Below are 19,238 nucleotides of genomic sequence, written 5' to 3'. Positions count from 1 at the left end.
CCCTTTCCAACCCGCGCGCGCACACACATTTTATTTATTTGTTTATAACACTTTGCCCAGCCCCAGGACGCCTTTCATCTGCGGGGGCTTAACCGTTTCGGGGACGGGCAGAGGGCAGGATCTTTGGGGAGGGGGAGCAGGCAGAGAAATTCCCCCCTTGGTCATGGCATGGATGGGCCAGGATGGTGGTGGTGGTCCCCGAGGATGCCCAACCCTGCTGCATCTCCCCTCTCCGAGCTGCTCCTTGCCCACCGCCACCCCCCAAGGGACCACAACCTCGAGGCACCTCCGTGGCCAGCAGACAAGGAGGGCACACATCCCTCGGGGCCGCTCCGATGTCCCCTCCCGGGGCTGCAGCAGGGGGACAATGTCTGGGATGGAGACAATGAGCACGGCCACCCTCGCGCTGCGGTTGCTGCCTCCAGACACCCTTGGCGGCTCTTTAAAGGGCTGGGGAAGGCTTTTTTCTTCGGGGACTGTGGGGCACTCCGTGCTGCCAGAGGAGGAGGAGGAATCTCCCCGGGGAAGGCTCAGCCTGGGAGATGTTTGGGCAGGGAAAAGCCCGAAGCTGAGCAGAGAAAAAGCTCCAGGAGGTGCCAGGGGGGGTGCAGGAGGGCAGGCTGCGCCCTGAGCTCAGCAGGGAGCGCTCGGCACCCAACACCTGCCTGTTGGGGTGTAAATACCCCAGCCGGGCGGGTGTCAACAGCAATTAGGGTTTCACACCCTGCCTGAGAGGGGATCAACACCCACAGGCGGCCCCAGCAGCGCGGGGCTGGGAGTGCCAGACAGGGAGGAGAGGAGGGCGCAGGATAACGCCGCGTGCCGCCGCCGCCGTGTGTATGAGTGCTGCTGGCAGCACGGTGGGGACAATGCTCCTCCAACCTCGCTTTTTGATTTTTCCGGCCTCCATCTCATTGCTTTGAGGCTTTCTGATGTCCTCAGACCGTGGAGGACCTGTTCCTGCTCGCGTGCTGGGGGGAGCCTGGTGCTCAGCCCCTTCCCTCCCGCGGCAGCGCACAAAGGCGCTTTGTGGAGACGAGCCCCGGGCAGACGCTCTCCACCCCCGGAGGCACATGGATCCCATTAGCCGAGCGTGAAACAGGACCAAACACGGCCCCGGAGCTGTCAGAGGCCAAAAATGCCTTCAAAAATCAGGCCAGGGTGCTCTGTGCCTGCCTGCAGAGCCCGTCGCAGGAGGGCACGGGGATGGGGGCAGGTGGAAAATGTTGTGTGGGGTGGGGAAATCCACCCGGGGGTGTTCGCTGCTGTCAAATGCTGGGTTTTTGCTGCCTGGGCTGAAGGTCCCTGTGCTCAGGGCACCATGGGGTCACTGGCAGAGCTCCCGTGGTAGTGCTAACACCCAAAGGAGCACCGGGCAAGGCACCGGGTCCCCACCTCGCACACATCCAGGGGAGCGCAAAGCCTCCGAGCTCCCACAGCTGAGCTGCGAGGAGCAGGATTGCAAGATCCGGGGGGTTGCACCAGCAAAAGCAGGCATGGGGGGCTCAGCAGCCCCCACGGGTGCCACCTGGGATCAGCACCCACCGTGCCACGGGGACAGGGGACGGTGCCACCGCCCTGGGGTGGCTGCGCCTCGCTGCTGCGGGCTCAGGGTGATTAACTCGAGTGTCAGGCAATTAACTTCTTCACACTCGCAGCCTCTAAACTCCCCCCATAACTCAGCGGCGACAGCCCCGCTGTTTATTTTCTGCTTCGGGAGAAGCCGTGCCGAGGCTCCAGAGGAAGACACCCGGATTTATGGCCGGGACAAAGGAGCCAGGAGGCTTTAAATGCTGGAGGCTGGCTCCTGGCGTGCACAAAGTGGCTCCGGGGAAGCAGCTCCCTGTGCTTGAGATATTTTCTGTGCCCTGGATGGGGCAGGAGCTGGGGGTGAAGAGCAGCAGCGCCAGCTGCAAGGTGGCAGCCCCAAGGCATGGCTAAAACCAGCCCGAAACGTTCCCCGAGGGCAGCAGAAGGCCCCGTGGTAGCCAAAAGAGGGGGCTGAGGATGGATTTGCATGCAGGTGGTGCTCATCCTCGCAGCTATCTGTGTGATTTCTTGTTTTTAATAGCTGGGAAACATTTTGTGTGCCGTGCTGGGCTTGTGTTTTTTGCATAAAAGCGGTGCGTGGCGGCGGCCTCTATTTGCATTAGGGCCGAGGAGGGCCAGGGGAGGCCGGAAAACTTGAACCAAAAACGGGGCCAATGGGTCGCTGGTCGGGATCCCGATGCTCAGGGCTGGTTAAAGGAATTTGCTCAGAACATCTTTATTTTGGTTGGAACCCGGAGCGTCTCCCCAGCCGGCTGCAACACCCTCGGCTGCTACCCGGCGGTGGTTGTTTTGTTTTGTTTTTTTTTTTTTACAGCTCCATCTCCAAGGTCTCAGCCTCATTATCCTCATTTTAGAAATGAAGAAGTAAGCAAAGGGAGGTGCTGTGTTTTGAATAAGCTCTCCGGGGAGGCCAGCAGCACATCTCAGCCTTCCCAAAGCTCCCAGCCCCGTGGCTTTCCCACCAGAGCCCTCAGGATCCATCCGGGGCTCTCAAAGAATTCACGGCTCCCCTGCAGCTGCCAGCAAAACCCGTCTGCTGCTGAGGTTAAAAACGCTGCCCAGGGGGAGAGCAAAGCCTGCCATCGCCTGCAGCGTGCCTCTTGCTCGGAGTTATTGCCTGTGGATTAGCAAAGGTCAGGGATTACTGCTCCAGCCCTTCCCAGCCTCTTCCTCCGCCGCAGGTTCGGGCCAGGCTAGAAAAAAAAATTAAAAAAAAATAAAAAAAAATAAAAAATGGTGTTGATTTAGCCCGATTCTGCGAGCGCGTGGAAAAATCCCACCCAGCCGGGGGGGAGCCATGGGAGCAGAATTCCTGGAGCAGCTGTAATCGTGCTGGCGAGTGGAAAATACCCCACCCCTTGGCCACCGCCGCGAGCTGGGGGAATTAATGGGATCCCTCTGGGCGAGGAAGCTCCTTATCAGCGAGCCCCGCGTGTTGGCTCGGCCCTGGCACCCTCTCTGCAGCAAGCCTGGCTCCCAGCCCACCCCCTGCTCCTCCTTTCCCTGCCGTTAGTCTTTTCATCTCTTTTTCTCTCGCCCGCCCATTTCCATTTTGCCCTGACAACTTTTTTTTTTTTTTTCTTTTTTCCTCCTCCTTGCAGAATGTGGGAGGGATGAAAGCTGCAGATAATTAATAACCCCAGCACTTTTTCAGCTCTGCCTTCCTGGGAGAACTCAGAGATCCCCTCTCCCTCCACCTCTGCCTCCCCCTGCAAGCCCTCCCTCACTTCCAGCCATGTGCTGTCTCTTCCCATCGCCTGATAAATCGCAGCTGGCAGCTCCCACTCCGGCAGGCTCGGCTCGTTTTGTGCCTGTGCGCGCTTGGGGGTAAGGATCCGGCTGGAGCTGGGGACAGGGGATGGATGGCAGCCCCTCTGGAGGTGGCTGCTATCACGGTTTCTCAGCAGCAAGCCCTCGTTTCGAGCTCCTCGCCGTGGGTCAGGCTCTGATCTGTCGTGTAGGGCACGGCGAAACAGCGGACACCCAACGGTGCCAGCCCTCAGGGTGGCACCTCTCCTCTCCTCTCCTCTCCCTCTCCTCTCCCCTTTCAGGTGGTGCCCAGCTTCGTGCTCAGGGCAGGAGCGACCCTTTTTCCTTTTTCCAGCTCCTGGCCTTCCCTGCTGGAGATTGGCAATAAGCGCCTTGAAAAAGAGGTCGGGAAGGCAAAAAGGCAGGACCTAAAAAGAGGAGGTTTGGGATGCGCTCCAGGCAGGGCACAAATCAGCGCTGCCGCAGCGGCTGCTTGAGCAAACCACCAGCAGGAGACACGACAGGGGGAGGCCAAGGAGGAGCTGCTGATAACCCCGGGTCCCTCTCGGGGGCTGTGTGGTGGCTCCAGCTCTGTCCCCGTGTGCTGGCGAGGCAGCGGGTGCCACCACCAGCAGCAGCAGGAGCAGGATTTGTCCCAGGAATCACCTCCGCAGCAGCCTGGCCACCCCCAGGGGTGCTGCAGGGCTGGCTCCGCACCCATCCTGCTGGGCTGGGACCCTGCACGGGCAGGGGCACGACCCTGAGGTCTCCCCGCTCCCCCTGCCCCATCAGTTTTGAAGCTCTGGGTGGAAAGGGACCAGCTTCAGATGCGAGAATTTCATTATTTTTGGTGCTTCTTCGCTCCCTCTCTCCCCTTCCCTCCTCCAAATCATGGAACTCAGGACCCCGTGGCTTTAATTTATTTATGTTTTATTATTCTTTTTTATTATTCTTTTTTATTTTTTTTTTATCATTTTGGGGCTTGCTTTAACCCCCGTTACAGCATTTTCTCCCCTTACCCCCTGCCTGGTGCCTGAGCCCTAAGACAAAGAGGTGTTTACCCTACGAGCATGCCCAGGCATTGGAGAAAACCCGCAGAGGGTGGATGGAAAATGAGCATTTTAACATTAATTTCTGCCCGTCCCCAAACCCATGCTGGGCTGGGACCCCTCCACCAGTCAGGGTTTTACCCTGGGACCCGGGGGTTGTCCCCAGGACGGGACCACGTCCCCCCCGCCCCAGGGAGCTCCATCTCCCCCCGGCACGTTGGGAGGCAGATTTTTCACTTCCAATTACGCTCAATTAAGGAGCGCTAATGGGGCTGGATTTGGTCTGAGCCAGGCGGGGAGCGGGGTCAGGGCCGAACAATATCCTGTTGACATCGCTCCCGAGGAGCAATTCAGGGCGCAGGGGAGAATGGGCCTCGCCGGGACTTTTTTCTGGGCACAAAAACCTCAAAGAAGGGGCTTGGCCTCTCCTCCTTTCTCCCCTGGCTCCTTTATGGGCAGGGGCGCCGGGAGGCACCCTATTAAGGGGGGAGGTGGAAGGGGTACAGGGGGGGTTGGATGAGTGGCCGCGCTCGCCCCGCTGGTGCCGGCACATCCTCCGGGGAGGGGGCGGCGGGGTTTGGTTAACCTGCCTCATTAGTGGCCGTATGACATCATTATCTCACATTAGCGACACTCTTCCCGAGGTAATTGGGAAGCCTCTGGAATGGCCCCGTGACCTTTAATTAATGCAGCGGGGGCCTTTTCCTCCTGCCAGTCCTCGCCCTGCCTCCAGCAGCTGCTTCTTGTTAAGACGCCGCAGCAAGGGGAGCCCTGCTCCCATGCCAAACCCCTCGGGGAGGGGGAGAAATCAAAAGGTGCACGAGCTGGCTCATCCCAGCCCTTGGGGTCAGCAGCCCCTCGCCCTTCCCATCCCCTCGGTGCTGCTGATTGCAGGGGGAAGGCGATCCCACAAGCGTCTGGGCAGCCCGGCGGAGCCCGGCGCGCTGCGGTAAGGGAGGAGGGCGAGCCCACGCTCCTCCCCAGCCTTTCATCTCCTTCCAGCTGCAATTCTGCCGTCTGCTCCTGCCTCTGCCGCTGGTGCTGTCTCTCTGGTTTGGCCTCGGCTGCTTCAATCGCCGGGCAGGGATTAGCCACCGGCAGAGCCAGGTAGCGCCGAGGTTTCCAGCAGCATCTGGGCTGTCCTGGTGGTTGCAGCAGCGCCCGCAGGCTCCGGCACGGGGTGGCACGGGATGGCAGGAGCTCTCGCATCCTGCTGCACGGCCAGGGCACTGAAACAGCCCAAACACGGCGACACCGAGGCTGGCGTGACCTAAAACACATCCTACACCCTATGGGTGTGCAGCCCCGCAGCCATCTCCGTGCCCTTGCCAGGAAAAATCCCGAATGGAGCTGAAAAAATGGAGCCATCCTTAGCACCCCGGGCCAGGATTTGCTACCTCGAGTTCTTTTCAAAAGCAGAACAAGATTTTTTTTTATTTATTTTTTTTTTTTTTTTGCAGCATGCAAAGGAACCGAATCACTCAGAAATAACCCAAATAGCTGCTATGCAAATCCAAACGCAAGCCACACATCCATCCGCCCCCCACCCCCTCCTCGCGAGGAAAAGGGGGGAAGAAATATTTGACTTTCGTTAAGGAAGGGAGGAAAAAAAAAACGTGCACTTCAAATAGGATTCCCAGATGTGGCGCAGGGAGACAGGAAGATGGGAAGAAATCAGCGCGGTGGAAGGGCTTTGTGAAGGGTTATTCCAAAGACAGGAACAATACCATTTCCTCAAAAGACTTTGTGTTTTTTTTTGTTGTTGTTTTGTTTCCTTTGTAGAAGTGTGGGTTTGCTGGGTCCTGCTGGGAGCACCGTGTGCGCCGAGGGACCCTGATTTCTGATTTCTCCACCAAAAGCAGGGCAGGAGTGATGCTGGGACATCGCATCCCAGCCCCCTCCTTTTGCATCTCCTCTTTGCCTCCCCAAAAATGCTGGCAGGCAGGCTCACTGGGTGGCACTGGGTGGCACTGGGAGGTACTGGGATGGCAGCGCCGCCCCGTGCTTTGTCCCAGCTCAGCTCTGTGCTCGCTGCCCTCCCTCCGAGCACGCACAGCGCCCCAGGCACTCGACTCAATAATCGAGGGCTGTCGTTGGCCCAGCTCTAATCCCAATTTTGTCTCGGAAACCTCTCCAATAATCTTCAGCCCCAGGGGACGAGGACCACCAGTTGCCATTCTTCTGGCCACGATTCTCTGGGGGGCTTTTGTATTGAAAACAGGGGAAAAAACGCACTCCCTGCAAGGAGCTGGGCAGAGGAGGGGGGTTAATTCACTGGGGAATGGAGGCAGAGCACTTCAAACGCAGGTGGAGGCCGTGCTCAGGTCCTTGGGAGTCTTCAGCTTGCAGAGAGCTTTAGTTATTTTGATCTTTGGGCTCTCAGGTTTTGGGGATCAGCCCGTGCAGAGCAAAGGGTGTCCACCACCACCCTCTAGCCGGCCTCGGTGGCACGTCAGGGAGCACCAGCAGCTCGGCAAGCACCCCGAGCGCAGCTCCCCGTAGCAAAGGAGGTTTTGGGGATCCCCATCCTGCAGCCCCTCAGAGGGTTGATGCCATCAGGCTGATTTAATTCAAGCCAGACAGCGCCGAGGCAGCCTCCTCTCCCCTGCTCTGCCCCAGGGGAGCGCAGCAGCGAGGAGCTACCGGTGTCTGCAGCCGACCTCTCCCTCGCCCTTTGGAGCTTGCTGCCCGAGGGAGCCCCACGGATATGGAGCAGCGTGTTTTTGGGGGCTGGGGTGGGAGGGGAGGCCCTTTCAACCCCAAACATAATTAATCAGCGGCTTGGACAGAAAGGGAGCTGCGGCTGCCGTTCCAGCTACCGTTGCCCTTTCCCTCCCACCACGATGGAAGAAAAACCACCCAGGTCCGAGGACCACCTCACCCCCAGCTGGGATTCCCCCAAATATCTTTTATTTTTGGCTGAATGCAGACAAAATAGCTGGTTAAACCTTTAGGGGCAGGCTGGAAGCAGCTGACACAGAGATGTCTTGCAGGGAGCCTGATCCCAAAAGGAGATGTTGGCTTCACCCCACACCTCCCCTTCCTTACCCGCCTGCCCTAACGCCATCCCGACCCCAATGTCCTGGGCATCTAAGCCCCTATTTTTGGGGATTAGCATAAACCTGTGCATCAGGAGCTTAAAAACCTAGGGAAACCCTTAACTTTCTGGCTGTAAGTGACATCTAGTGGAAACGGCAGGGAAAAAAAAAATAAAAATAAAAAGGGTTCCCCAGGTGAAATGCAGATCCCGGCGGGTTCAGCAATGAAACTCGGAGTCCTGAGGGCTGCAGCAGGGCAGAGGGGCTCTGTCTGTCCGGGTGGGATTTGCAGGGAACGTGGTTCAGCTCAGCACACCCCGTGCGTTACGGGGTGGCCGTGCCGTGCCGGTGGCCACCTGCCTTGTGGCTGCTGGTCCCAAGCCAAAAACCCTATGAGCGGCACAACCCACGCACGGGTCCGGCTTTACCACGCCGTAATTCAGATTTAAGGGCTGCAATGGGCTCAGGGAGCTTCGTGGCCCTCTGGGTCTCTCTGTCCTCTGCCTGCTGCTGGGGTTTTGTTGCTCGTCCCCTCCTGGTTTTGGCTTGGGGACCCGTCCTCCCGCTGCCCCCCTGCCCCGGCCAGCCGGGAGCTGTGTCCTGAGGCTGCTCCGGTGGCGAGCAGAGCCAAGGCTTGCAAGGAAACCTGAAACCCAGCGAGACTTGGATTAGCAAGCCGAAACTCAGGCCAGGATACAAGCCTTTCGGAAGAGCTTGGCAGGGTTTCAGGCAGGCGCGGGCTGAGTTTCAAGGCAGAGGCTGACCTTTGAGTGAGCCCACTGCTGGCTTCCCGGGAAGCATGGGCTTGAATTTTAAGAGAGCCTGGGGACAGAGTTTCAGGCAAAAAAAAAAATAATAATAATAATAAAATAAAATAAAATAACACCGTTAAAGGGCTTAGGCAAAAACAATGCAGACCTCCTATGGTTCGGGGTGATCATTCCTCGTTCACCTGTCCCCAAACCAGCATAACCAGCCTGGTGGTTGCAGCTCCGCTGCGCTCCGAGTTTCAGTGCAGGCTTAACCCCTTCCTCGGCACGAGGAGCTGCAACCTCTGGGCTTTTTTGGGGGGCAAATTCAGGGTTTGCCCTCTCCCCATCCCGAGGGAGGGCTCACGGCGCTCCCCGCTCCCTGCCACCATCTGCACTTTTTTTTTTTTTAATTTTTTTTTTTTATTCCTCTTCCTGCAAACTCATCGCTCTCTTCCTCCCCGTGCAGACACCATGTGATGGCTCTCGGTCAGGGCAGGGAGGGCTTGTTTGTAATCAAACCCACATTTCTCAGCTGCGTTGTCTCTGGAACGCATTCTGCCAAAAAAAAAAAATAAAATGATTCTCGTGACTTGTTAATGCTGATTTTTAAGAGCCCTGTGAAGGTAGAATTTTCCCAAGTGGAGTTTGCTGGAGAGGAAATTGCTTATCTTTGGCTATTATTCTGTATCTCTCTATATATCTCCTTTCCTCCTGCCAGTTTTCCCTTTATGCTGGGAATAATGAACGTGGGGGGCCATAAAGAGGGGTTTTGTGCGCCCCCACTTTCCCTGCCAGCTCCCTTCTCCATGCCCTTGATCCTGGCTCCTTCTCCTCCGCCGTGTCCTGCGCCGCCGTGCAGAGAGAGGCCTCATCTGCTGCTTTATTTCAGTCCCGTCTCTAATTACAGCTTGACATTAGTTATTTATATAACGCCCTCGGTGCCCAAACGGGCAGGGAGTGCCGGGGCAGCTCGGCAGGTGGCATCCGCCGCGCACCGTGTGCTCCGGAGGTGCCAGCATCCCCTGCAGCATCCCCAAACCCCTCGGAGACCTGGAACCAGGCATCCCCGAGCAGCACGGGGCAGGGCACGCGGCGCCAGGAGGAAACTGGAGACGGTCCCGCTGGATGTCCCTCATGCACGGCCCCCACCTCGCCCCTGAGGTCCCCACCGCGCCTTTGGGGTCACCCTAAAGGAAAGCAGGGAAGCGCTAGCAGATGTGCAATCCCCCAAAGGACGGCGTGTGGGCTTCGCCCGGCCAGCTAAACAAACACTTGGATGCCTCTCGCGCCGAGGCTTGTTTGCTTCTCCCAAGCCGGGGCGGAACATGTGGCGGGGTGTGTGCCGTTCCTGTTGGCTTTGGGCGTGCGGCCGCCCCGGCGCTGGGTTTCGCCGTGACACCGATAACGCCGCCCGCCCGCCCGCTGCTGGCTTCCAGTTCCGCCTCGCTGCGCCTGCCGCTTTCATGTGCGCTGCTGCGGTTTGCGAGGCAGGGTTTAAAGGTTCCTCTGACTAACCCCCGGCTGCCGGGCTCAAAGGGAAGGAAGCGGCTGCAGCCAAGAAAAGGAAGCCAGTCGGTTTCCCTCCTGCGTCTGCGAGCGCGTGTGAGGGGGAGCGGGAGCAGGGCGTAGCCAGATCCGAAATGAGATAGGACGGGAAGGCAGCGGAGCTCTTCCCTTCCATATTTTCTCGCCTTGACAAGCTCCCCGCGTGCGTCAGCCCGCGGGATAAGGAAAGGAAGCGTGGCCCGGTCGAGCTCCAGCTGGGAACGCCGCGGGGCCGTGCAGTGCGTGACGGCAGCCACGAAGGGGAGCTTCCTCCCCGTGGGACGGGCAGCTGGGGCAGGGCAGATAGTTCTGGCCCCCTGGGACATGGGGCTGGCAGGAGCTGGGGGTTATTTCTGGCTCCAGGAGCTATTCCTGGCCCTGGTTGCTGTCCCACGGGTGGTTTTTCCCCCCGTGCCGTGCTCGCCCCCAGGATCCCACCGAGGCTCCCGTGTCCTTTCCGGGATGCCCAGCCCACGGAGCACCCCCAGGAAGATGTGGTGCGGGTATCAGGAGTGGTCCTGGAGAACACAGAGAGTGCAGGGTGGAAATGAGCCCGTTGCCACCCTCGCCTCTGCCCCATCAGCTTCTAAATATGGGTCTGCCCTCCCCGAACCCATCACCCTCGAGGCTCAGGTGACACCCGGGGCTATTTTTAGCAGGTGAATGGAGCTGTGCTGCAGCCCAGCTCTCTGCCCCCGTCAAGGGTACAGCATCATGTTGTGCCGGGAGGATGTTCCAGCCTGGCTCTTTGAATGGCTCCGCCACCGGCTGAGGCTGTGGCACAGGTAGGATGCGGCTTTGGGGGCTTTCTGCTTCTCCTCCTGCTGCCGGGTCCCCCCCCTGCTGGCTTTGGGCTCTGCTGCAGCTCCCTCCCCAAAACCCAGGGGTAAGGAAGGGCTTGCTGAAATCCTGCGTGGGCTGCGCTGCGTGCCACCTTCGTGCATGGCACCGGGTCAGCAGGAAGGAGAATAAATCCTCCACTTTTCACCTAGGTTGTAGGAAAAGGGCATGCAAGATGCAATGGTGCCGTGGTGCTGAGCAGAGGCGACCCCCAAAACGGCCCTGAGCGGGGTGGTCATGGCAATCCCTACCCCAGCAATACCTCTCCCACGGGGTCTGCCATGAGGCACCCTCATCTTCCACAGATTTCACCCAAAAAAAGCATGGATGCAAGGGGGCAAGGGGCAGGGGGCACGCACCACGGTGGCTGCTGGTGCCCCCTCCTCACGCCCCGCTCTCTCCGGCCCCTTCCCCTTGCTTTGCCGCTGCAGGCATGGATGACTTCGAGTACAGCATCCAGCTGAACGACAGGGACTGGGCTGAATTCTTCCAGGCGGCCGAGGAATGCAATCTATTGCCGGCCTCCCTGGCCACGGCGGAGGAGCAGTGTCTCAGTGACATTGAGCAAGGGGACGGCGTGCCCGCTCCGCGCAGCGCCAGCGCGGACGGGGAGCTGGCAGCGAGGCCGGGCAGAGGGCCAGGGGCTGGCAGGGCGAGCTGCTCCCCACGTGGGGTGCCCGGGGCGGACGAGGACGAAGCGGACCCGTGCTCAGCAGGCAGCTTTCCGCGTGGGAGCGACCAGCCCGGCCGCCCGCTGCCCGCTCCCATGCCCAGCGCGCAGGGGACGCAGCCGCCCCGTCCCCCCGCGGCCGACAGCATCCCGGGGCAGGACGCGGCATGCGAGGGGGCAACGCCGCAGACGGCATCGGGGGAAGGAGCCACGACCACCACCAGCAGCAGCAGTGGGGTCATGGAGCCTGCCAGCCACCCCGCTGCACCCCGAGCCCCTGCGCACGGAGGGGAAGCCGGGGGGGAGCAGCCCCGTGGAAGCCCGGTGGCGGCACAAGGGGGTGCCCCGGATGCTTTGGCGAGGAAAAGTCTTAGCGCAGCTGCCTGCGTGGAGCCTGGGGTGCAGGGACCCGCTCCCAACCTCCCCCCCAGCCCTGCCCCAGAGGCTGCTCCCAGCTGCCCGGCTCGGCCCCCAGAAATTGGGCAGAAAACGGGGCCAGAGCCCAGCTCCCCGGAGGTGGTGAGACCCAAGGTGCCAGCGCAGACGAGGAAGAGCCGTAAGCAGCGCGGTGCCGGTGCCTCCGAGATGACCCCGGTGGACAGGGAGCCAGCGGGGACCCCGGCACAGGGCAGCGGGGTGCCCACCAGGGCACCATCGTCCTCCCCACTGACCTCGAGGAAGAGCAAAGGGAAGGAGAAGGCGGCCAAGCCGGCACCCGTGCGGCTGGGGAGCGAGGAGGCGGCGGAGAGCAAGCAGCCAGCAACGAGCCCTGGCACGGATGAGGGAGACGTGCCCGCGAGCATCCCCCCGAGGCAGAAGGCGAAGGAGCCGGGGGCACAGTCCCCGGGGAAGACGAGGGCCCCCAAGCTCCCCAAGGCAGGACAGGCAGGGGGCTCGGGCGTGCGCGACGACGTGCCGCTGATTCTTACCACCGCAGCCCCAGACCCTCCGGGAGAGGCGTGCCGGGAGGGGAAGGCTCTCCGTCCCCAAAGTGTGGCTGTTCCTGCAGGGGATGCTGCCGGGGGGGGCCCTGGGGAGCCTGCAGCCGAGCCCCCCGTGGAGGTGAGCCCCCCAGGCTCTGCAGCAGGGGGCTGCGCAAGGGCAAACTCGCTGGATGTGACTTGGCCCGAGATGTACGACTATTTGTTCTGTGACTCCCAAGGGGAAGAAGAAGCCATGGGGAACTCGGTGGAGGGCGAGAAAACACCCTTGGAAAGGGAAATGTCCTTGCCTGAACTGTATGAATATTTTTTCAATGAACCTGAAGGAAACAGGAAAAAAGTCAAGGGTAAAGAGAGGAAGCGAAAGAAGTTCAGCAGCTTGGACCACGATCAGCAGAAAGAGGAACCCGACCTGGCGCTGGCCAAAGAGCCCCAGGCTGCCACGGTCCCGGAGCTGTACGAACACTTCTTTCCCGACAGGCCTCGGAACAGGGGGGGCTGGCGGGGGCTTATCTTCACCACGCCAGCCTCCGAGGTGAAGAAAGCCGTGGGGGCTTTGAGATCCTTCCTACAAAAGCCGATGAACCTCGGCGGAGGCCAAGTGCCGGTGCCGCCGGCTCTGGCGCGGAGAGGATCCGGAGAGCCGCTCGCCCTCGTGCCGCTGAGAAGAGGCCAGGCACAGCCCCAGGCTTTGGACATGGCCCTAGCCCTGAGAGGTAAAGCACCGTGACCCCGTGCTCTGCTCATGATGCTCGTGGTGCTGCTGGCCCCGCGGGAAGGATGGGGACCCGGGGGAGGTTTGGGCATGGCCGGCTTTGCTCTGAGCGTGCTTGCAGCGGGGTGACGGGCTGGCCACAAGTCCCTGCCCTACCCGGTGTGGCTGTCCCCTCCTCGTGCCATCCCACCGAACCGTGTAGTTGTGTTTTTTTGGCAAGGGGATGGGAGGGGAAAGAGCAAAATCAGGCCCCTGGGATAAGGCAGTGGCTGCCGAGCTGCAGGCTGGTGAGGTTGGGTCGCTGATTGATCTCATATTGGTGGGGAAAAAAAGTGTGCACCAGGGGGAGAGGGTGAAGGGGGCTTAAAAACACGTGCTGAGATTTGCAAAGCGCCATCCAGAGACCCCAAGGGCTTCCTGAGCATGGGGGCAGGTCAGAGGGATGGGGGGGAAAAGGCAGAGCGGGTCCGGCCGCCAGGACAGCCGGCGTGTTTGTCTTCGAGCTTACGCGGGGCTTAGAGCCGCGGCGCCTCCCGTTAATATCCAAACCAAACACCGAGTGACTCATCCCCGGGGGCGCCTCAAAACAGAGCTCCCAGGCTGTTTGCACAGAGCGAAAAAAAAAAAAAAAATAACACACAAAAAAAAACCCCTTTGCCACCATGGTAGCTAATTAATAAGCCGGCTTTAATTAAACGCCTGATCAAATAAACACGGGAGCGAAAACGGCCGACTTCTGCCAGGCGTCCTGAAGCTTGCTCTCGTCCCCGCAGGGATACCCGAGGCCCCGCTGCCGCTGACCCACAAGGACATGTGCCTCGTCTTCTGCGCCTTCGCCTCCTGGGCGGTGAAAACCTCCGACCTGCAGGCTCCGGACGCCTGGAAAACCAGTGCGTGAGGCATGGGGCTGGGGGAGGACCTGGAGGGCCGGGATGCTGAAGGACCCCATGGTGCCAGCAGGGAAATGCGGATGTTTTCCTGTTTTTGCAGAGCCCTGCTGGTTTTTAACACGTCCTGTAGGAGTATTAGTTCTGAGTCCTGCTTGCTTAGGGTCTTTCTCTTTGCACCATGTCTGCTGCCTTCAGCTGAGCCTGGCTTTATCCCCGCTCCATCCAGGCTCAGTTAGGGAGCAGTATGGGGTTTTGGGGCAGGAGAGGCTTTTTTAGGGTCCATGCTTTCAAGGAGCATCACCACGACCTCAAGTGTGCACATTTATTGCTCAGCTGGAAGAAGCACATGCATTTTTATCACGTGCCATAAAGAGGTTATCTTTTTCCCAAATACCACCCCAGTTGGTGCACTGACCCTGCCAGCTCCTCCACCACCCCAAAACACAACCAGCACCGAGCACAACCCTCGGGCCCCCCCTCCAGCCACAGCCAAGCTGGTGGTGAAGCAAGAAGAGGCAGCACGCAAGAGGTGGCACCGAGGAGCAGGGCACGGGGCCAGCGCCGCCCATGGGCTCTCCGGGGAGGAATGTTCCCCACGAAGGTCAGGCAGGAAGCTGACACCCCGGGGCTGAGAATAGCCCCTTAGCTAAGGTTGCTCCGCGCAGCAATCACAAGGAGCTCTTGGCCTGCTCTTCGTTGCCTTCTTAGTATGAGGCAGAGGCGGCCGAGGGGGTGCGGGAAGCAGGACGCGGCCCCGTGCCATGGGGTTGCGTAAGGCAGCGTGCGAGGGGCTTTGGCTGGGCAGAGAGCGGGGCAGGATGACCTCTCTCAGGAGCCAAGCTGAAAACCTGCCCCGGAGGCTCAGAGGAGAGCCTCATTCTGCTTGCTTTCTCCCTGAGGTCTTGTTTGGAGCCTCGCGTTTATTTTTTTTTTTGATTCGGAGTCTGGGGTATTTTCTGCTTCGGGCTGGGATCAGGATGTCAGCAGATAATAGCCCACAAAAGAAAAAAATAAAATAGATTTCTTGGCATCTTCCCGGTCTGAATAGTAGAAAAAAAGGGAATGCCCTGAAGCTCTGGTGAGGTTCCCTGCTGTGAGCTTCTCATCCAAGACCAGACATCTAGCTGTAGACCACCACCCAGCCAGGCAGACGATGTTTCATCACCCTTTTCCCTGGTCCGTCCCAAAAGATCCTTCCTTTCCAGAAGGTCCTTCCTTCCCAAAACACCCTTAACTTCCCCAAAGGTCCTTGTCTTCCCCAAATGTCCTTCCCTCCAGCCACCCAGCAGCTGGCCTCTCCTGGGGCACGCAGCGCTGCTGGGGAGGGATGGGAGCCCTGCGTGAGCAACACCTCCCGCAGCAGGACCTGCACCAAGGTAAGGCTGCCACCTTCAACACCTCGGCGTAGCTGGCCCCAGGAGATGAGATTTTCTTCCAGAAGTGCTTTTTTTTTCTTGATAATCCCATCCATAAATGGCCACAAGCCACGCCAGATGCAACCACCATCAGGAGACCCACACCTCGTGTCGTTCCTTAGCGCTCAGTCCCCAGACGTCTCAGCCAACCCGTGCAGTCTGCGTGCTCTTTCCCTCCAAAACCAGCCATTTTTTGGGAAAACGGCGTGCCCAAACTGCAGGAAGAAATGTCCTCGGGGCCAAAAGCACTGGGAATAACCCAGCGTGGTGGGGACGAGGCGCAAGGATAGGAGTGGAAGGACCCCCTTGGCGCATGGGCAGTGGCTTGTGACCTTCACGCCGCGAGGAGGATATTTTGGGTCGGGAATAAGGCTCACCATGGGACCACGATGTTTTTGGTTTTTTTTTGCAGTGTTCCTGGCGAGCTTTGGCACGCTGTCTGCCATCCGCTACTTCCGACGGCAGGCCAGAGAAGGACGCCCGCGGACCTAACCCCGGCACACGCCGGAGGTGCTCCCCCCGGGACGGGCGAGGACGGAGGAGGCAGGGGCCAGGCACCTCGTCCTCGGGCAGCCTGGGAAGCCTGGACCCCGGCACCGAGACTTCTCAGGACCCATCCCCAAAAGGGACAGGGTGTCACAGGAAGCAGGATCCTTCCCGTGACGGTCGCTGGCAATACGGTAGGCGGTTTGTACCTGTACTGGACACAAGAGGAGCCCGGCGTGGGCTGGCTCGGTTCGTTCTTTGCACACTTCTTGCATCCTCGTGCCATCTGCTAGGAGTAGTCACCGTGTGCTGCTCGCCCGGCCTCCCCCCTCAGCTCACCTTGGGGGCTGGAGGGAGCGGCAGAGGGAGGAGGGAGCCAAAGAAGCCAGGAGAAGGGCTTCGTGTCCTGCAAAAGGGTTTGGGGGGGAGAGGAGAGAGCTGGGGAGGAGCTGTCTGTGCCCCAGCTAAGCAGATGCCGCAGCGAGGGGACGGAGGAGAGCAGGGAGAGGGGCTGAGCACAGGGAAGAGCCCTGGCAAGGACAGGAGCTTGTTGGAGAGGACACGGGACGCAGGCACTTGGCCAGCCAAGGCTCTAGGTGTTCCCCTTGGGGCCTCTGCTGCCTCCCGTGCTAGGAACATGAAGCGGGAGGGGATGGAGGGTGAGCGTGGGGCTTTGTGGGGCAGCGGGGTGAGACCTGGCAGAGAAAAACGGGGTGGAAAACACTGAGGAGGTGGTTTGGTTTCTTCCCTGTCTCGAGTGCCTTCCTGGGACCCAAGGGCATTATTCGTGAGGGTTTTCTGCACTCCCAAGTCTGGCAACAGCACAACCATGAGATGCATGAAGCGCTTAGGGACCAGACCCACAAAGGTACCGGGGGGGAAACGTGCCCCAAATGCCTGTGTGGGTCTGCCTGTGAGCTTTGTAGGAGCAGCAAGGAGAAACAGAAGGCGAGGTTGGGCTCTTTCCTCGTGATGCAGAGTGCCATGCAATTTTGATGTGTGTGGGGTTGCACTTCAGACCATGTATTATTGCAGATAAGGGAGCACGCTGTGGTTGCACAGTGAGGCACGTAGCAGTAGGTGGTAAGAGGGATGTGCAGGCTCTATATGGACTACAGTAGCTGTACGTTGAGTAGGAAGAGTTTTGTGGAGGAAGAGAACATATTTAATATGCTGACAGCTTCTAATAAAGATCTATCCCATTTAACACCTCGCCGTGCCTTCCTCTGTCTGCATCGTCCCCGCATGGAACTGTTGAAGGAGGGTTGGGTTTTAAAGGGTGAGAAATCAAATTATAGCAGGTGTGTTGGCGTAAAAGTGTAGGAGAGAATGGGGAGCCCTGGAAGACAGAGCACTCAGGGTGCTGGGCTGCTTCTCCTGCCCTTTGGCTGCTTCCCTGAGCACTCTCCGTGCCCACGAGCACCAGGGCGAGCATGGGGGGCGCAGGGCAGCAGCCCCCAGGTCTGCTCCATCCTTCCCTGCACAGCCTGGCACTGCAGCCCTGGAAGTCCTGCCGAGCAGCCCTCGTTCACAGGAGCACGGCAGGCAGAGGGGAGGGGGAAAAGCTCCCATATGCTCAATTTTACTGTTTATCCAGCCATAATCCATTAAGCGCTCCCCGCGAGCTCAGCGGCAGGTGGAAACGCAGCAGCCCCAGCGTGGCGGGTGGGTAATGGGGGAACAGCTGGAGGAAGCGGGCGATTCCTTTCTGCAGGGCTTTCCTGGGAGACCAAGTGACACGGAGCTGAGCAAAGCAGAAAAAGGGCAGAGGAGGGCAGCAGACAGGCTTGCTGAAGGGAAGGGGGCCCTGGGACCGCCAGCCCTCCTCTCATCCTGCACAGCTCCTCCTGCAGACGGAAGATCCCAGTGGAAGCTGAACCACAAACAGGCACTGCTGGCTCCTTGCTGGCTTTGAAGTTTTCAGATTTTTGTGTTTTCTAGCCTTGCCACACAAGCCTGGAAGAAATAATGTTTTCCCTTCGCTTTGCAGGTGCAGGAACTGTTAGTTTCCCTCCCAGCTTGCGCAGCGCTCCCAGGGGCAGTGCTGGCAGCTAATAAAGGCTCGTGCCAGAAATCACCAAAAGTAACACTGGGCAAAATGGCTGGGAAGGCTGCCCTGCTTTGTCTCAGTGGTGCAAATTTGGCCCGGAGATCTCAGTGGATCTGGTCCTTCAGAGCTTGGGCTTGGAGAAACAAATGCGCTCTGGCACCTCCCCCTGCACGAGTCACCGAAGACGCCAGATTATCCAGCAGGTCACAGGTGCATTTCACACTCCTTTTGTTCTCCGCTGGCAGAAGCGGATGAAATGAATATTTCAGAAGATGGATGTTTTCAGTCCACTGCAGATGCAAAGGGAAATCCTGCAAGAGGCTCATTGGTAGCAGCTCTGGGAGCGTCTGCTGTGCTCGTTCAAGCAGCAGCGTCTCCGGTGTCCTTCAAGGAAACCAGCACGGGCTTGCCTGCAGTTTTAACGCTTGGTTAATTCTCTGACCTTTTAAGCTCTCTCCTCTCTCCACGGCCAGGTCAGCCTGCTTGTATCTCTCCCCGGAGGGAGCAGCCAGAAGCTCACCATCTTTTGCAACAGCAGCGGCCACCACAATAGAAACGACCTTTTCGGAGCATCCTCGCGGCGGCGGCGAGGCTGTTTGCACTTCGCTGAAGAAAACGTCAGGGCCGGCAGCGGGAGCCGTGCCATCCCACCCCGCTTCCTCGCCTCGCACGTAGCTCCCACATCTGACACCTCGTCGTGCCAAGCAGATGAAAAAGTCAGGCAGGTGCACGCTCCTGGGCCGCCGCGGCACACCATGCACTGCCCTGCCACGTGCGCCGGAGCCGGGGAGGGCAGGGCTCTGTGCCTCTCCCCCTCTCCTGCAGCAATCCCCTTTGCCAGAGCAGCTTCTGGTATTTATTTTATTTTTTTATTTTTTCCGCTTCACCTTCTCAGCAATGAAACCAGAGCACAGCTTCCTGCGGGCATTTCTGCTGGGGCGTTTCTGCGTCATTGCCATCCTCTCGCGGGACATCAGAGGGATGTCTGCGGGCTGCTGGTGCCAGCCCTGGGTGGCTGCAGCGGGGCTGGCGTTGCCTTTTTGCCCCCTCCTTGCTCGCAGGGACAACGAGGCCAGGACGAGGCACTGGGGTGGGCTCCTGGTGAGGATCCCCGGGGGAGCTGCGCATCGCCAAGGTCCCTGCTTGGAGGCAGCGCTCTCTTCCCAGGGGTTCCCACACCTCGAGGGGGGACACAACACCCAATTCATGGCTTTTAGCACTAGAGGGGGAGTCGAGATTGTCTGTCACAGGGGGACCTGTCAGCAGTGAATGTCACCTTGTGCTGTGACCTGCTCCTGGGTCAGCATCCCAGTGGGAAACCTTCAGGAAAACCCAAGGCCACCAAACCCAACGACTTGACGGGGGAGCTGGGCTGCAGAACTCAGGTGGGGGTCCCGACCGGTCTGATGCTCGTGGGGCTGGTTTGGAAACACTTTAGGGCTTGTATTAGCACATAAATTGTTCTGCAATAATGGTGCCAGCCTGGGAAAGCTGTACGACCTTATGAGAAAGGATAAATAGAGGGAGACCAGGGAGAAGAGCTGTTG

General features: G+C 59.4%; 1 protein-coding gene across 2 annotated transcripts; it reads left to right on the top strand.

Moving 5' to 3' along the window:
• The first annotated feature begins 10,351 nt into the window (after positions 1–10,351).
• On the top strand, positions 10,352–16,835 carry PERM1 (PPARGC1 and ESRR induced regulator, muscle 1). 2 transcript variants are annotated; one of them, XM_082776838.1, is made up of 4 exons: positions 10,352–10,469; positions 10,956–12,851; positions 13,624–13,740; positions 15,568–16,835. In XM_082776838.1, the coding sequence occupies exons 2-4, from the start codon at positions 10,958–10,960 to the stop codon at positions 15,645–15,647; spliced, it is 2,091 nt and encodes a 696-aa protein (XP_082632964.1). In that variant the 5' UTR covers positions 10,352–10,469; positions 10,956–10,957; the 3' UTR covers positions 15,648–16,835. The 2 variants fall into 2 exon arrangements, with proteins under 2 accessions (XP_082632964.1, XP_082632965.1); XM_082776839.1 differs by lacking the exon at positions 10,352–10,469 and having other exon boundaries at positions 10,789–12,851.
• The last annotated feature ends 2,403 nt before the right edge of the window (positions 16,836–19,238 follow it).

Source organism: Aythya marila (genome assembly GCF_965140915.1).
Source record: "Aythya marila genome assembly, chromosome: 21".
NCBI lineage: Eukaryota > Metazoa > Chordata > Aves > Anseriformes > Anatidae > Aythya > Aythya marila.
This window is presented reverse-complemented; position numbering and strand designations above follow the sequence as displayed.